This window comes from Episyrphus balteatus, chromosome 3 (genome assembly GCF_945859705.1).
Source record: "Episyrphus balteatus chromosome 3, idEpiBalt1.1, whole genome shotgun sequence".
Taxonomy (NCBI): Eukaryota; Metazoa; Arthropoda; class Insecta; order Diptera; family Syrphidae; genus Episyrphus; species Episyrphus balteatus.
This window is the reverse complement of record NC_079136.1, coordinates 7869970-7887642: the sequence shown is the minus strand read 5'-3', so window position 1 is coordinate 7887642 and position 17673 is coordinate 7869970. Positions and strand designations below refer to the sequence as shown.

At 33.8% G+C, this 17673-nt stretch overlaps 1 protein-coding gene across 10 annotated transcripts in view; it reads right to left on the bottom strand.

Moving 5' to 3' along the window:
* Positions 1-7820: 7820 nt before the first annotated feature.
* Positions 7821-17673, bottom strand: part of LOC129916974 (ankyrin repeat and KH domain-containing protein mask) — a 38431-nt gene continuing 28578 nt past the window's right edge. For all 10 annotated transcript variants that reach the window (XM_055997251.1, XM_055997250.1, XM_055997253.1 and 7 more), the window contains 3 exons: positions 12220-17672; positions 10537-10692; positions 7821-10468 (listed from right to left, as the gene is read on the bottom strand). In XM_055997251.1, coding sequence (XP_055853226.1) covers positions 10442-10468; positions 10537-10692; positions 12220-17672 — 5636 coding nt within the window. In that variant the 3' untranslated portion in view covers positions 7821-10441. The remainder of the gene's footprint in view (positions 10469-10536; positions 10693-12219; position 17673) is intronic.

Here is a 17673-nt window from a genome sequence, read left to right as displayed (position 1 = left end):
CCGTAACATGTTCAATTAAAACAAATAATCACGTGCTAAGATTTAACCTCAAAAACTGTTTAAAGCGGGGGTGACATTCTTTATCGCATAAGCAAACAAAGGTTATCGCGTGTGCGAAAAGATTTGCTTCATGACCTGAAGCAAATCTTTCGCACACGCGAAAACGTTTGTTCGCTTATGCGATACAGAATGTCACCCCGGCATTTTTGATTTTCTAACGGGAGTATCTCATAAAACGTGATGTGATAGAATTTTTCTGACTTCGGATAAGCTCAGGACACAAACATGTCATTTTCAAAAGAGATGCTCGTCATTTTTCAAAATTGACGCTCCTCATTGTTCAAAAGTCATGCACGTCATTTTCAAAAGAGATGCTCGTCATTTTTCAACATTAAAGGGCGTCATTATTCAAAATTGACGAGCGTCATATTTAAAAAATCTTTTAGCAGAGAATAAATAGAATAAAACGTCTTGTTTCAAATAGAGCAAACAACAGAATAAATATTTTATTTAAAATTATTTTCTTTCAAACAACAAATCAAAACTAAGTTACTTATAAATTTTGATCGCAAGTATAATCCTAACAAGTATTTCAACAAAATCATTTTAAAAAGTAACGCGTGTCATTTTCAAAAGTGCGTGTCATTTTCAAAAGAGATGCTCCTCATTTTTCAAAAGTAACGCGCGTCATATTTAAAAAAAAACGCATGTCATTTTAAAAAGTTGTGCACGTCATTTTAAAAAGGAACGCGTATCATTTTCAAAAGTTACGTGCGTCATATTTCAAAAGTGATGCGCGTCATTTTCAAAAGAGATACTCGTAATTTTTCAAAAGTAACGGGTGTCATTTTCAAAAGTTACACGAGTCATTTTTCAAAAGTGATGAGCGTCATTTTCAAAAGAGATGCTCCTCATTTTTCAAAAGTAAAGCGTCATTTGAAATAGTAACGCGTATCATTTTCAAAAGTTACGCGTATCATTTCCAAAAGTTACGCGCGTCAGTTTTCAAAAGAGATGCTCATCATTTTTCAACATTAAAGAGAGTCATTATTCAAAATTGACGAGCGTCATATTTAAAAAATCATTTTAAAAAGTAAAGCGTGTCATTTTAAAAGTGCGTGTCATTTTCAAAAGAGATGCTCCTCATTTTTCAAAAGTAACGTGCGTCATATTTAAAAAAAAACGCATGTCATTTTAAAAAGTAGCGCACGTCATTTTAAAAAGGAACGCGTATCATTTTCAAAAGTTACGTGCGTCATATTTCAAAAATCATTTTAAAAAGTAACGCGTGTCATTTTCAAAAGTGCGTGTCATTTTCAAAAGAGATGCTTCTCATTTTTCAAAAGTAACGCATGTCATTTTAAAAAGTAGTGCACGTCATTTTAAAAAGGAACGCGTATCATTTTCAAAAGTTACGTGCGTCATATTTCAAAAGTGATGCGCGTCATTTTCAAAAGAGATGCTCGTAATTTTTCAAAAGTAACGGGTGTCATTTTCAAAAGTTACACGAGTCATTTTTCAAAAGTGATGAGCGTCATTTTCAAAAGAGATGCTCGTAATTTTTCAAAAGTAACGGGTGTCATTTTCAAAAGTTACACGAGTCATTTTTCAAAAGTGATGAGCGTCATTTTCAAAAGAGATGCTCCTCATTTTTCAAAAGTAACGCGCGTCATTTTAAAGAGTAACGCGTATCATTTTCAAAAGTTACGTGCGTCATTTTTCAAAAGTAATGCGCCTCATTTTCAAAAGAGATGATCGTAATTTTTCAAAAGTACGCGTCTCATTTTTAAAAGTAATGCGTATCATTTTCAAAAGTTACTCGCGTCAGTTTTCAAATGTGATGCGCATCATTTTCAAAAGAGATGCTCCTAATTTTTCAAAAGTAACGCGCGTCATTTTAAAGAGTAACGCGTATCATTTTCAAAAGTTACGCGCGTCATTTTTCAAAAGTAATGCGCCTCATTTTCAAAAGAGATGATCGTAATTTTTCAAAAGTACGCGTCTCATTTTTAAAAGTAACGCGTATCATTTTCAAAAGTTACGCGCGTCAGTTTTCAAAACTGATGCCTCTCATTTTCAAAAGAGATGATCGTCATTTTTCAAAAGTGATCGTGTTATTTTTTAGATTTACGGGATCGAAAATTGGCTTGGAATTAATTGTCACCCTATTAAAGCTTTTAATTCGGAATTGTGTACAACATGAGCAACCTTTTATCTTGTTTAGAAAAAGAGCTTTTATCATGGTGGCCATTGCCATATGACTCCATGTTCACATAACCCTTAAAATAGCTGGACTATTATCATCATTTCTTGATACAAAAATTATTATTAATTTTAAATTTAACTTTAATCAAAACTATAATTAAAAGTGAAAATTTTACGTGTTTATAAAAGAAGACGATATTAAAAAAAAAAAACTGAAATTATGACTCCTAAAATTTTAAACGCAAATAATAACACTATGACCAGAAAAATGACAAGGCGTTTACATAATTTGAATAAACCAGTAGCAATTATAGACCTGACCATCTCGCCAGCATGTACAATAGAATTATCTCCGAAAAACTCGCCACTGAATAACAACTATAACCTATTTGTCAACAATTTAAATAGTACATTTGCCATGCACAGTAGACGTAAACGTCCAACTGAATATAATTCTACCCACGTTGGTGAAGATTGCTCTAATTTGACCCCAAGGACAACAGCAAACATAAAAAAATCTCCACAAATTCAATTGAACTCTTCTGAACTATCGAATGGTTCACCGTTTACACCGGAAAATCAAGTGGTTTTGCGTCCCTTGCGCACCTATAGACTGCAAGATGTACTTAATAGACAACCAATAACACCAATTAATTATTATAAGAAAAAATGTTGACTAATTGACTAATTTATTTTATTTAAGATCTTGTTAATTATTTTATAATCAAAAATGTTAAAAATAATAAAGAATGTATGTATTTAATTGACTTCAAAATGATTTGATTAATTATTTATTATTTATTAAAATGATAACAGTTACATTATGGTCTGGTAAGTTTTTTTTTTTTCTTTCTACAAGTTAATAATAAAGCTTTGTTTAACAGGGTGGGAAATGAATCATAGGAACTGTTGTTATATTATAAATGTTTATTAAGGTAACAGTTTAATGGTAAATAAAATAAAATACAAGACTAGGTCGCAGGTACTTGCTCTTATGGTAAAAACAATTCTGATGTTAAAGCTTTTTATTAAACAAAATTGGGGGATGACATTATTAGGGTTTTTCGGATTATCCGCGTTATATATATGTAAATATAAAGTGAGTTCACTACTGTACTCACCCCGAACGTTTCGCTTCAAATTGCAATGAGCGTGGTCACCGGGAAACTGCCAGCGAGATGTTATTAGCGATTTTGGCTATGCAAGTTGTAGCGGGGCGTAGGAGGTTCCGTGTTTTGTTGCACGCTTGCAAGTTGGGAGCAAACCGTACTCACTGTATCCTTGTTGGTGTGAAGCGGCAATTGTATGGAACGTGACGAGTTTATTAAGGGGTCCCACGTACGAGAAAGCTTAAAACTGTCGTCCCGATTGAAATTTTGATGTCGTTTTATTTCAATTTGAAGCGAAACGTTCGGGGTGAGTACAGTAGTGAACTCACTTTATATTTACATATATATAACGCGGATAATCCGAAAAACCCTAATAATGTCATGTCTTAACAACCGCGAAAACCTTAAAACTCATAAAATTGGGGGAAATTTATGATTTGATTTTTTTACGGAATTTCATCGGCAGGTAAGTAATGTGAAAAAAATAAAGTTTGTTTTTATTATTATAAATATGAATTCTTAAAAAAAAAAATAAATATTGAAAAATAATTTTTTGTACCTATATACAAATTTTCTAACATTTTCCAAAAAAAATATTATGTCATTTTTAAGAAAGTACTATTCAACACATATAAACAAAATTGCGATAAAAAGCATCAACATGTTTTCTAAAAGTTAATTTTTCAAAAAAAAAAAAAAAATTAAAATATTTTTTAAAAATCGAAAAATGTGTTTTTTTTGTCGAAAATTTTGTATAACGATTCTGTTTAAAAGTTTTGGTTGAAATCGGCTATGTCAAATATTCTTATTTCAAAAGTTGGCTCTTTTTTTAAATATTACTCACAAATATTTTAATCAAAATCGTTAGAGCAGTTTTTGAAAAAAAAAACGACTTATCTATTTCCGTTATTTGACAGGTACCTTTAGTTAGTTTGGTCGGGACAGTGCCCCGAAGCCCCCACGTATGCCGGGGCTACATGTTAGATTATGTAGGGAAGAAACAGGATGTAAGAAATTAGCAACGAAACAAACATATACTTATCTTATATATATAATTCTCCTGTGCGTTTGTTTGTGAGCCTACTCCTTCTAAACGACTGGACAGATTTTTCTGAAATTTGGTGGGTGTGATAAGGTCCATCAGAGACAGGTTTTGTTTCATAATTGGACCCGGTAGGTGGCGCTGTTGTCGAGTTGTAGGAAAATTGCATATTCTGAACGAACGAATGGACAGATTTTTGTGAAATTTTGTGTATGTGATAAAGTCCATCCGAGACAGGATTGTTTTATAATTGGACCCGGTAGGTGGCGCTGTTGTCGAGTTTTAGGAAAATTGTATATTTTGAACGAACGACTGGACAGATTTTTGTGAAATTTTGTTTATGTGATAAGGTACGTCCGAGACAAGTTTTTTTTTATAATTGGACCCGGTAGGTGGTGCTGTTGTCGAGTTTTAGGATAATTTCATATTTTGAACGAACGACTGAACAGATTTTTGTGAAATTTTGTTTATGTGATAAGGTCCGTCCGAGACAGTTTTTTTTATAATTGGACCCGGTAGGTGGCGCTGTTGTCGAATTTTAGGAAAATTGCATATTTTGAACGAAAGACTGGGCAGATTTTTATGAAATGTTGTGTATGTGATAAAGTCTATCCGAGACGGGTTTTGTTTCAAAATTGGACCCGGTAGATGGCGCTGTTGTCGAGTTTTAGGATAATTTCATATTTTGAACGAACGACTGAACAGATTTTTGTGAAATTTTGTTTATGTGATAAGGTCCGTCCGAGACAGGTTTTTTTTATAATTGGACCCGGTAGGTGGCGCTGTTGTCGAGTTAGGAAAATTTCATATTTTGACCAGACTGGGGGCCAATTTGGTTCTGTGAAAACGTGAATCGAAAAAAAAAACTTTTTCATTTTAGCTTTCAAACACTCTTCACTTTTTCGATTCATTTGAAACGAAAAACGATTCTCATCCTATGATATCACAAATAATTTAGTGAAAAAAATATATATTTATATGAATATTTTTGATGTTTGTTTTCATTTTTTCACAGAACGAGAATAAAATGAGTGAACAAGTGAAAAGCTTTTCGTTTCACTTATTCACAGAACCAGAATTGGCCCCCTGGAGAGATTTTTCTGAAATTTGGTGGATGTGATAAGGTCCATCCGAGACAGGTTTTGTTTCATAATTGGACCCGGTAGGTGGCGCTGATGTCGAGTTATAGAAAAATTTCATATTTTGAACGAACGACTGAACAGATTTTTTGTGAAATTTTGTTTATGTGATAAGGTCCGTCCGAGACAGGTTTTTTTTTATAATTGGACCCGGTAGGTGGCGCTGTTGTCAAGTTATAGTTAAATTCCATATTTGAAGTCCGAATGACAGTAGATATAGATTTTTATGAAATTTTGTGTGTGTGTGTGTGATAAGGTTCGTTCGAGACAGGTTTTGTTTTATAGTTGGACCTGGTATGTTGTCAAGTTATAAGCAAATTCAATATTTGGGTGATAACGTCATAAGAAAACAGGTTGTTTAAACAAAAAAAAAGTAAAAAGATCGTTCTTGGTGTTGGAATTCCAGGCCTCTGGTGCAAAACACAAATCATTAACAGTTTCACAAAAGAAAGGGAGAATGAGTCATATTTTTCTATAATGGCAGGCGGGATTCATCGATTTAGGCACTTTTTGCAAAAAAAAAATAAGAAGTGAAACCAGAGCCAGTTTTTGTATATTTGTGAATTATATAACCTTTATTGGTTGAATAAATTCCGATAAAAATTTGTAATAGCTGTCAAACAAATGATTTGCTTTGTTTAATATTTTAAACAGTTTTACATATGTATGTACCTATGTGTAATGGGAAAAGGTTAACACATTACAAAATCAAAAATTGGAAATAAAACTTGGAAAAGGGGGAACGAAGTCCGCCGGGTCAGCTAGTAATGTTATATTTTCCCCTCTCGTAAGGACTTGAATCGCGTACTGCATGGTTAGCTAGCCGCACTATTCCTCGGGCCCTGGCTGTAAAATAATTGGACCTTGCATAAATTAAATGTGTTTTGTAAATTCTAAATACGAATCAAAATTATTTCAATTCCAAAATCACTGTGCAGGTGATCTTTTGAGCGCTTTGCCACTCTAGGAATTTTGATCTCAGATCAAAAATAAATGATTTCTTTTGGCAAATAGAATATGAAATAGTATTTCCCGGTATTTTTTGACAAAAATAATTGATTTTTGTGCAAATGAAAATTCACATAAGTTAAAAATTTGCAAGAATTTTCTTGATGATTTTGAAATTTTTGAACTTGCAGCTGCAAAAAAAAAATGAGTTTTAGAGTTTAAACAAAAAAAATTAATTTAAAAAAATCCTGCACCTAAATTATTTTTTTTTTATGAAAAATACGGATTTCGACGAATTGTATTGCGTTTATGAGATTTGTTCATTCCTTTTTTTTAAAACTTTTTTTTTATTTCGAAAAGTTCTAAATTTTAGTTCAAATTGTTTTAAATGAATCAGAGTTTCTTAAAGCTGGAAACATTCACTCTTATTTCCGTAAAAAATGTATTAGGTGAAAAAAACATGTTTGCAGCTTGTCACTACCTACTATTAAGTGTTTTTATGTTTTAATTTATAAAAAAATATTATTGTTTAATATTAATTTGCGTTATAAATATACGGTTAAACAAATAAACAACTGAAAATGTTTAATAAGTCTTTAATGAAAAAAACAGTAAAAATATCTTTTGTCAGTCGAAACAACAATCCGCCAAGAAAAAGCTGTCGTAAACCCATGGGAAGGTAAAATAATAATACAAACACAAAGCTTCAAATTCGCTCCTTAAAAAAATCAACTTCGTAGGTATTCCATAACAAGGCACACCACAACCTCCAAAGAAAATTTAATATAAAAGAAACCTTTTTTTTAATGTTTGAAATAATAACGCATATTTTATTGATGTTTTTATTCATATTTTAATAATATAATAATTAATAATATGTCCGTAAGGTTCTCATACAGCAATAATTATAATAATAATATTTCTATTTAATATAACATATACGTTTAATGTATATTTTTTTTGTTTCATGTTATGTATGCATTTTTTTCATTAATCATAGTATTAATTAATAGTATATTTATATAATTTTTTTCTGTTAAATTCAATTTTTTTTTGCTTTTTTTTTTGTTTATGTTGAATTTAATGTTGTAATTTTTTTTGTTTCTTTTGAATTTATTCATCGGTTTGAATATTGATTCTATTCATCAGTTTTTTTATTTTTTGTTTTTTGAAGTTATGCTTGTTTGAATATATATTTTTTATATATTTATATTTATAAGAGTAATAATTAAAAAATAATAATATTAATTATATAGTAAAACGTTTTTTTTTTTTTTAATTTTAATTTTTTATTTTTATTCAAACAAAAATTTATGTTTTTTTGTTGTGTTTTTGAATAAAATTGAATTGTTTTTTCATCATGTGGTTGTGTATGTAATGTGTTTGTGTATGTAAGCCAAAATGAGAGTATACGATTTGTGTTACATACCAAGTTTTTATTTTTTTTTTAAATAATTTTGTTTTTTGTTTAAAATATCTGCTTTGCATTTTAGTTTTCAGCTAAAGTTTTTAATGTTTATATCGCTAAAGTGACACCTATGCGCGGTAAATATATAGAAGATGCATGCAATGCACTAAATCACCATCAGAAAAAATTTATTTATTTTTTTTGTAAATTAACTTACATTCATAATTAGGTTAAAAGTTGTTTATGTTTATATATATTTTTAATGTTCTTTTAGAGGCTAAATATCTATGTTTTTTTTTATAGCGATGATTATAATAATAAATTTTTTAAAAATATTACATTTTAAAAATGTTATATTTTTTCTTGTTTTTTTTTTTAAATTTATTTTTTAAGTCCAAATATCAATTTTTAATAATTTTTTTTAATAGTTCTAAGAATAAAATATTACTTTATTACACCAAACTTTGAGTTGGTTGGGTTGAAAAAAGTAAAATATAATTCGGCACTCAATTATTTTTGATTACAATTTGTTGTATTTTGTGTGAAACAAATAATAAAAAAAAACAGCTACAAACACAACCAAACTAACACAAAAGAGATGCCCAATCCCAATTGTTGTTATTGTTGGTTGTTGTTTGTATGTATGTGTCTTATTTGTTTTAACAAAAAACGAAATTGGTTAAAACAAAAAAAATTGACTGCAACATGCGAACTGTTTTTTATTCTAAAATTAGATTTTCTTTTTATTTATTTTTTTTTTATTTCCGTAATTATGTGTGAATGAGAAGAGAATAACATTTTTTTAATAGATCGATGCGAATATGGTAATATGGTTAAGATTTTATGAAAAAAAAAGTTACAAACAAATAAACCAATTCAAATTGTTGTTTTTTGTTTGGTGGGATCTATGTGGTGCATTCTCTGCTCATCGCAATTTTTATTAATTTTTGTTTTTTAATAATTTAATCATGTCGCTTTTTCTAATCATTTATATATAGTCGCTCTGTAGAATATAAGCAATATATAATAATAATAATATTGTGTATCAAGTATTATTATTTTGTAAGTTAAGTTTTAATTAGAAGTGTTATGTGTGTTTTTAAATTCATTCTCCATCGTCAAAACTTTATCTTCCTAACTTTTGTTATGTGTTTTTAAACATTTTCAATTAACAGTACAATCATTATATTTTTTTTTTTTTTTGTTGACTCGAAAGAGAGAGAGAAGAAAGTTTTATATTTTTGAATAAAATATAATAAATCTTCTGCGAACATGCACTTTAAAAATTTATTTTTTAAAGAAACAATTTGTGCCGAACGCGGTACTATTTTGTTTGTTTTGTTTAAATATCATTTTTCAAATTGTATATTTGTAGTTTTTATTTGTTTTAAAAACTTATATGCTTCAGCAAGATTTTTACTTGTGATTTATCTGCACATTATCTCTATACCACTATTTATAGTATTGTAAAGGGGGTTGTTATTGTTGGTATTCGTTCTTCTTCGACTTCCTTGCTGGCTTCGTGATGGGATCATCATCATCATCATAATAAATTTCTGACATCATCTTGGACTTCTGCGTCGTCTGGTTTTCTATTTTTTTTTTCTTTTTTTTTTTGTTAAGTTCCTCATAAATATTGTGATTGATAATAATTAATAAGGCGAAATAAAATACACTTATCAATTTGAGAATTTTTCGTTCTCATTAAATATGCTCATTGTTTATATGCTTTTCCTTTGAATATTTTATATTTATATTTAGAATAATAAAGAAAAAAAAATCCTGCTTAAAATATAGATACATGTTTTTTTTTTCATTTTTGCTTGTATTTGTTATAATTCATGTTTTGTTTTATTTTGTATTTTTATTTTATTTTTGTTTTTCATTTTTTTGTTGAATTAAATTGATGCATAGCATTTTTTTATTTTTAATAATATTTTGTTTATGATGATTATTATATATGAACCTAAAATCTATGTATTTTTTTTTTTTTAATTTTTTTGTTTAATAAGAAGAATTATCATTCAATTTACTTTGTTTTTTATTCCAAAAAAAAAGAAAAAATTAATGAAAAACAAAATAAAAAAAAGATATGATGAAAATAAAAATTATTATTAATTGAAGAAAAAAAATAATAATAATAATAATTAATTATGGTTTTTATAGGGTATATAAATAAATGTTGCTCCTTGCTGATATTAATTAATTTTACATAAATTAATTTAATTCTTTTACAAGGCAAATAGCGGGTGAAATGTGTTGGTGTGTTGTGTTTGTATATTATGTGGGAAGGGGGTGTGTTTATTTGTTTGTGTTTTCTTAATTTGTTTGTTGCTGTTATATAATAGAAAGCATTTTTCAAATGAAGTTAGAGAAAACAAAACAAATAAGATCTAACGTATAATTGTGTTTTTGTTTCTTCAAAGTATTTTCTTTTTTTTTTTTTTTTGTTTGTTTGATAATATTTCGAATATTATTTTTATTTCGTATTTTTTTTTCGGTTTTGATCAAGTTCATGAGGACACATAAAGTTGCTTCTGCTGGTTGTTGTTTATATTTTCTCTTCAGATTATTTCGCTTGATATTTTATTTAATTAGTCCAATTTGAGGGCCATGTCTATAAAAAAAAAAACAATAAATGATCAATAAATTGTATAAGAAGAACAAAAAAAATTAAAAATTTACATTTTTATCGTGATGATCCCATAGTTCGATTTTATCCGGCATCTGATTTAGATCTGAATGTCCAACATAGTGCGGATATTGAAATGTTGGGATAAGATTCATTGGCTGAGCTTGATTAACAGTTGGAGGTGGAACAGTTGTATGGTAATCCATAATCTAAAATTAAAAAGAGATATATTTTTGTCATACAACTCATAATAATACAATGCTGGCCTAACTGGCGCTTATTCAAGGATAGCCCTTTTTCTGACTTATTTATAAGAAAAAAACTTATTCAAAACTATAACCTTATGGCTACGATCTCGCTGCAAAAGCAGTTGGTCCCTAAATCAAATAAGCAGTAATTAAAATCTTCCAATATATATTTCGTTCAACTTATTTTTTTTTTAAGGCTTAACGGAGTTTGCTCTTGATCTTTTTTAGAGTTCAAGGAAAAAAAAAATAAAAAAAATCGAAAAATTCGAAAAAATCGAATAAAAACCTAAGGATAATTCGATTCTCTTTTAATTTACCGCCCACCAATCTATGTTACATTAAGTGCTGAATATTAAATTCCAAATCTTCTACTGAATGTGACTACTTTCAGTATGAAAAATCATACGATTTAAATTTAAAGTATATATAGAATGCTTTTTTTTTTGGGATTTTTTGTAGGAGATTTACATAGATCTTTTAACAAACCCCAATTGTGAACTATATCAACCAAGATTAGATTTGAATCATTAAAACATGAAAAAGGTTTTGCCCGTGGCCTGGCTAATTAAAAAAGAAGAATAAGATTGGTTTTATAATACAAATTCTATATACTACTGAAATCAGTAAAGTAGAAGAATAAACACTATATTCAATTGGACTTGTTAAATTTAATTAAATATAGTGCTATAGAGTTTTACAAAAAAGTTCTGTTTTGTTTTGTCTTATTTAAAATATTTTTCGATGCACTGCTATTTTTTTGCTCGCCAGTGTATATCCTGAAAACCAGAGTCTGAGGCGCGTTTCTTGTTATAAAAAGGCTCCATTGGCACAATGTCGCCATTTTAAACGGGAAATTTTAAAATTTGTATGCAATTCGACATATTTCTCATTTTTAATGGTAACTTAAAAATATGAATGATTAAATTAAGGATACGGGCCAAATTCTCACTCTCCATTATATTTAAAGCCTTCATTAAAAATAGAAAACTGTCAAATTGCATAAAAATTTTAAAATTTCCTTTTTTTAATGGTGACTTTAGATTCGGTGGAATGTGAATAAATCGAGTATAAATCCATTAGAAAACATTTAAAATGAGTTAAAGATTGGGGTTTGATTGGAAGATTTTGTGCTTAATCAAATGTGTGTAGCCTTAAACCTTTCAGAGTACATTGCTTATAAACGTAAATAAACGTCTTTGGTCATCTTATCGCCGTATTTTTCCTCTTAAAGTTTATCAATTTTGGCTTAAGTGAGAAAAAGCTTGAACCTTGGTTCACTATCGATTGTTCTAGACGGAGACGACTTTAGAATAACAAATGAATTGAAATTGCAATTTAACCTGCCGAATCAAAAACGTGGTTCAGACTATGTAAAAGGGGAAACGTTATTTGGAGTTTAACACATAACCATTAATTTTATCAGACGAATGAATTATATTAAGTCAATAAATTTAAAATTAAAAAAAAAATTGAAAGATAACAACTTACATGGAACTGATCCTGTGGATGGTAATCCCCAACGCCGCCAGCATAATATCTATACTGCGACTTCATCCAATTATTTTGTGGATGATTCATTGCAGATGGAGGTTGCTGCTGTTGTTGTTGGTTTTGTGACTTATCCATCATCCATGGTGGCATTGGGCCACCAATAGCAACTGGATTGCCACCACCACTAACCGAAGCAGTATTCGGATCGGCATCCAATGAAACGCCACTATTCATTCCAACTGTATTCATATTTGGATAGTTATTGTATTTCCATGAGGCACGTTCTGTGCCAATTGGTCGTGGCATTTTTCTAATATCATCGCCGCCATTATTGCCTTGCATATTTTGTGGCTGCTGTTGTTGTTGGCTCATTTGTTGTGCCATCAAACCGTTACCTTGTGACGCCGCTTGCATATTGGGATTATTTGGTGACATTGCAGCTGGTGAACCACTGCCAACACCACCCATAGCATTTGGTAAGCCATTCTCCAAATTAAGCAATTCTCTTGCCGTCGACGGCATATTGTAACCGGTATAATCGTTAGTTGGATACCATCGTCCACCGGCTCCGGTTTGTGGTTGTGATTGAGGGCGACCTGGTGCGGCTGATAAGCCACCTAATTGTTTTTGTCCGCCACTATTATAACCTCCGCCAATAACCATGTTTGCATTACTTTGATGGAACATACTACCTCCTGCAGCCCCACCACCTAATTGTTGATTCGATTTGTTAGGTTGGGAGAACACTGATGCGCGTGGATTTAAACGTGACATATGTAGTGGATTGGTAGAGTTGTTCATGGGATTACCAATGGCAGCACCTCCCATGGATGGTGCCGAAGATCCATTGCCTCCAACTCCTGCACCACCCATGTGGTAGCCTGGAAGTAACGAGTCAACATTGAAGTTCATTTGATGAGATAGATTTGACTGAGTCATCTGATCGTAGTATCTGCTAGCAGATGAGCCTTGTACATGATCGCCTACAGCTCCTGGACCGTTACGATTGGAATTCGATCCAATTGGACCGAAATTCAATGTTGGAGTCTCGATTTGAGATGTAGCTGGGCGATGTTGTTGACCACCAGTTGGTCGCTGAATAGCCAAGCCACTTGGTGGAGGAGCTATAGCTGGTTGGACAACCGATCCACCTAAACTCTGGCCACTGCCGACTATGGGCTTTAGAACGTTTGACAATTCATTGTCATTTCCTACGACGACGTTCATTGAAGTGGAGGACGTTGGTATGTTTGGCATTGAAGAAACAATCGACATAGATTGTTGCTGTTGTTGCTGCTGCTGTTGTTGTTGTTGCTGTTGGCCACCACCGACAACAGCTGCAGATACCACTCCGCTACCTGGCGATGTGGCACTAACTGACACTGGCAGAATATTTAGATTTGTTGGTTGTACGGCGGCGTTTATAGAATTGCCACCAGGTGGAGTTGTCGAATTGCTGCTAGATGCTTTCGAGCTAACTGGAGAACTTATGACATTACCACGATTGTAGCCAGGTGCTTTGGAGGCATCTGCCTTAGGGATTGAATCACTGTTGGTAGAATTGTACATGGGTTTGTTCTCCCATTGGTTTTGATAGGTATCATTAAACAACGAGTATTCGCTGCCAATTTTCGATTGCAATGGTGGAACAATAGCTGGAGTTTTGACTGACACACCTGCTGTTGAAGAAACTTGTGAAGGAGGTGCTGTCATTGCAACAGATGCTGGCACTGGGACGTGCGTTTGAATCGATATCGCGACTGGCGATGGAGAAGCATTTCGTTGCGTTTGTAAAGGTTGTTGGTTACCAGCCACAATTGTTTGCGGCCCTAGAAGTGGGGTTGCAGAACGTACTTGTGGCTGCGATTGGGCCTGCTGTTGAGCTGCACTTACGGCCGCGACTGCCATGCTTACAGCAACGTCGGCTACATTGAACGTACCAATTGGACCGGCCAGGGTGTTGAGATTGTTCATGCTATTGGAATTATTTGTCGAAGACGAACCCTTGCTTGCACTCTTCTTTGGTGAGCTATGGAACGAAGTAGACATTTGATTCTGCACAGAAGAGGAGGAGGCTGTTTGCTGCTGGTTAACTAAACCAGCAGATCGTTTATCTCCTCCTACACTTGTATTGTGACTGTTGCTCGAAGTAAGCTTGGCAGCAAATGTCTGGCCACTGCTGGCAACAGCTGCGGCACTGGCAAACGGTTGAGTTTGTATTTGAGTCGGAATCTGTTGGTTTTTGGAGACGACATTTCTCTGGGACATTATAACATTTGTATAAGTGGTTGTTGTCTTGGTTGCGCTTGATAGGGAATCGCTCGAGGTGACATTTCGAGATTTTTGAGCAGATAAAGTGTTGTTCGACGATGAAGAAGAACTTGAAGAGACACGAGGATTCTGTTGGAAGCAGAACCCCTTTGCTGGAACACCACCCGGTTGTGAACGGGAGGAATTATTATTGACTGCTGTTGCTGATAAGCTGCTCGAAGTCTTTGCTGTGGATTGCTGCTGCGAGAATACTGAAGTTGCAGATTTGCTGGAGCTGGTGCTGCTTGCTTGAGAAGACAATGATGTCGACTTAACTGATGATGATGTGCCGTGTTTGGCGGCATATGACGACATTGAAGATGTAGTTGTTACCGAAGAGGCACTGGCACTGAATGTGCTTCCACTGCCACCCGACGCAGACTGCGTCAAGGGTGTATTTTTGTCCCAAGAATTAACAACTAATGGTACTGGCTTAATATTTGGATTAATTCTTGGCAACATTTGAAGAATATCAACATCGGGGTCTTTGATTAAAGCTGATATAAGCATGTGAGCTTGTTTGGTTGCATCAGTAAGACCTTTTATGGTGATGCTTCGTTCCGATTGGTTTTTACCTTGTTTCTCAACTTCAATGTGTGCTCCAGTTGTGGCACGAATGGCATTTATATTGCTACCGGCCCGGCCGATAACTCGTGATATAGCATTGACAGGAACTTGAACTTTCTTGGTTGTCATCTCAGGTGCAGCAGATGAGGAAGTCGAGGAGGAGTTTGAAGAAGTTTGTTGTTGGGTGGAACTTTTACGAACAACTTCCTTCCAGCCATCTTCTCCACGTTTGGCAGCAACAGATCCACCTGTTGGTCCTGTTTGGGGTTTTGGGGGACTCACTTTAGATGTAGTAGAGTGTTGTTCATCATGGGTAATACCACTGCGGTGTGACTTTTGGGTATGTGTTGTATCGTCTTTTTCGGAACTAGTAGGGTTTACGTGCCGAGATGAGAAGATCATTGACTTACGGCCACCTTCCAGTGAACTGCCACCATGTTGCTTCTGTGCTGCAATACTACCGCTTGAAACTACATTGACGGCGGTAGTATGCGACGAGGCACTTGTATCAGCAGTTGCATTAGTAGGCTTCTTCTCAGGGTGCTTACGAGATGATGATGATAGTACTTGTTGACTGACTACCACTTCTTCTTTGGGAGCAAGATTCTCCTTTTCACGTTGTTTAAGAGAATCCTTAGTTTCTTTACGTTTGCTCTCTTCTCTCTTGTTTGAAACTGTCTTCTCTGGTACCTCGGGAGCAACTTGCTGTTGCTGTGCCGGTGGCTGCTGCTGATGAATTATTTTCGTCGGCTTTGAGGATGATGATGATTCTACTATTTTGGTGGCAGTAGGAGGATCAATTTTTCTGCTATTCTTATTGCTGGTAGAAGATGATGTAGAAGCAGTAACTGCTGTTTCATCTTTCTTCTTCTCTTTCCTTGTTGTGGTGGTGATTGTGGGCAGTGGTTCATCGCCATTTTGGCTACCACCACTCGGACCAGCATTTGGAGTGGGGCTGTTCGAGTTACGATTGGCGTTCTTCTTCTTTTTATTTTTGTTCTTGTTGCTCTTATCAGGCTGGGTATTAACAGTTTTAACATCGGTGCTAGAGCACGAACCCTGATCAATTCCCGAATCACCTTCTTCGCGATAAGGATTGCGATGATGATTTACAACATCGTCTTCTTCTTCTTCGGCAGCTTCATCTTCTTTATCACTATCATCCTCTTTGTCAGAGTCTTTATCACAGCCCTCGCCGTTATTCTCGCCATTTCCATTGGAACCTTCGAGAAGTCTACGTTTTTCTTCCTTCTTTTCCATCTTCTTCTTCTTTTTACGTTCTCTGCGGCGAGCTGCTGCAGCCCGACGGCTTTCTTCTCTTGTACGTTCCATATCAAGTTCTTCCAGCAAAATTGACGCATTTTTATTTGCCTTAACTGCTTGAGCTTCTTTGGCAGCTCGAATTATATTAACACAATCATAGCATTTCTCCAATAATTCCTTATCACTTATGGTGCTAATGAAGCGATTCATTTCTTGATCAGATGGAAATTGTGTCACATACTGTACCATCCATTTGACCACTTTGGTGTGTCCCTTGCGGAATGCAGCCATTAAACATGATACTCGACGATTATCTTGTGAATCGATGTCGGCATTGTGGTTGTACAATATCTCAACAACACTCAAATGACCACCATGAGCTGCCAACCAAAGAGGCGAGTTTCCTTTTTTGTTCTTAACTTCAACTGATGCTCCACGTGATAGCAAGAGCTCAACAAATTTCAAATGGCCCTTATCGGCGGCAATTGTTAGAGCTGTATCACGTGATGTTGGAACTGGGGCTGCATTAACATCGGCACCTTTATCGAGTAAAACTCTGCCAACTTCAATGTAACCACCGGAAGCGGCTTCCATTAATGGAGTTAGGCCAGTTTTGGCTCGATGTTCGACATTGGCTTTGCGATCTAACAATAGACTAACCACTTCGTGACGTCCTTGAAAGCATGCAAGGGTTAAAGCGGTATTTCGATTTGTCTCGATTTGAGCATTGATATCAGAGCCTTGGTCGAGTAGTAATTTAACAGCTGCAGTATGACCATTCATAGCGGCCAACATAAGGGGCGAAATGCCAAGTTTACTGCCAGTTCGTGAATTAATTTCAGCTCCATTGCTGAGCAAAAGTTTTATGATATTCACGTAGCCACCACTGGCGGCTAGACTCAAGGGTGTATAATCGGAGACATTGCGATGTTCTTTATTCGCACTTACACTAAGCAATAATTCAACAACTTCATAGCGTCCACCAGAACATGCTAGGGATAGAGGAGTGTCTTTTGTTCGTTCAGATTGAGCTTCGAGTTCGGCGCCATGCTTTAAAAGTATATCAACAACTTTTTCGTGACCAGCAGTTGCGGCCAGTATTAATGGGGTGAAGCCTTTCTTATCACGATGTTCGATATTTGCACCACGATTGATTAAAAGCTCAACTAGCTCTTCATGTCCACCAGCGCATGCTAGTGTAAGGGCAGTGTCATGATTGGAGTCAGTTTCAGAATCAACATCGATAATTTTATCGGGCGTGGTGGCAACAGTTGTAACTGCTTGTTGATATTGTTGAGTTGTTGTATTTGC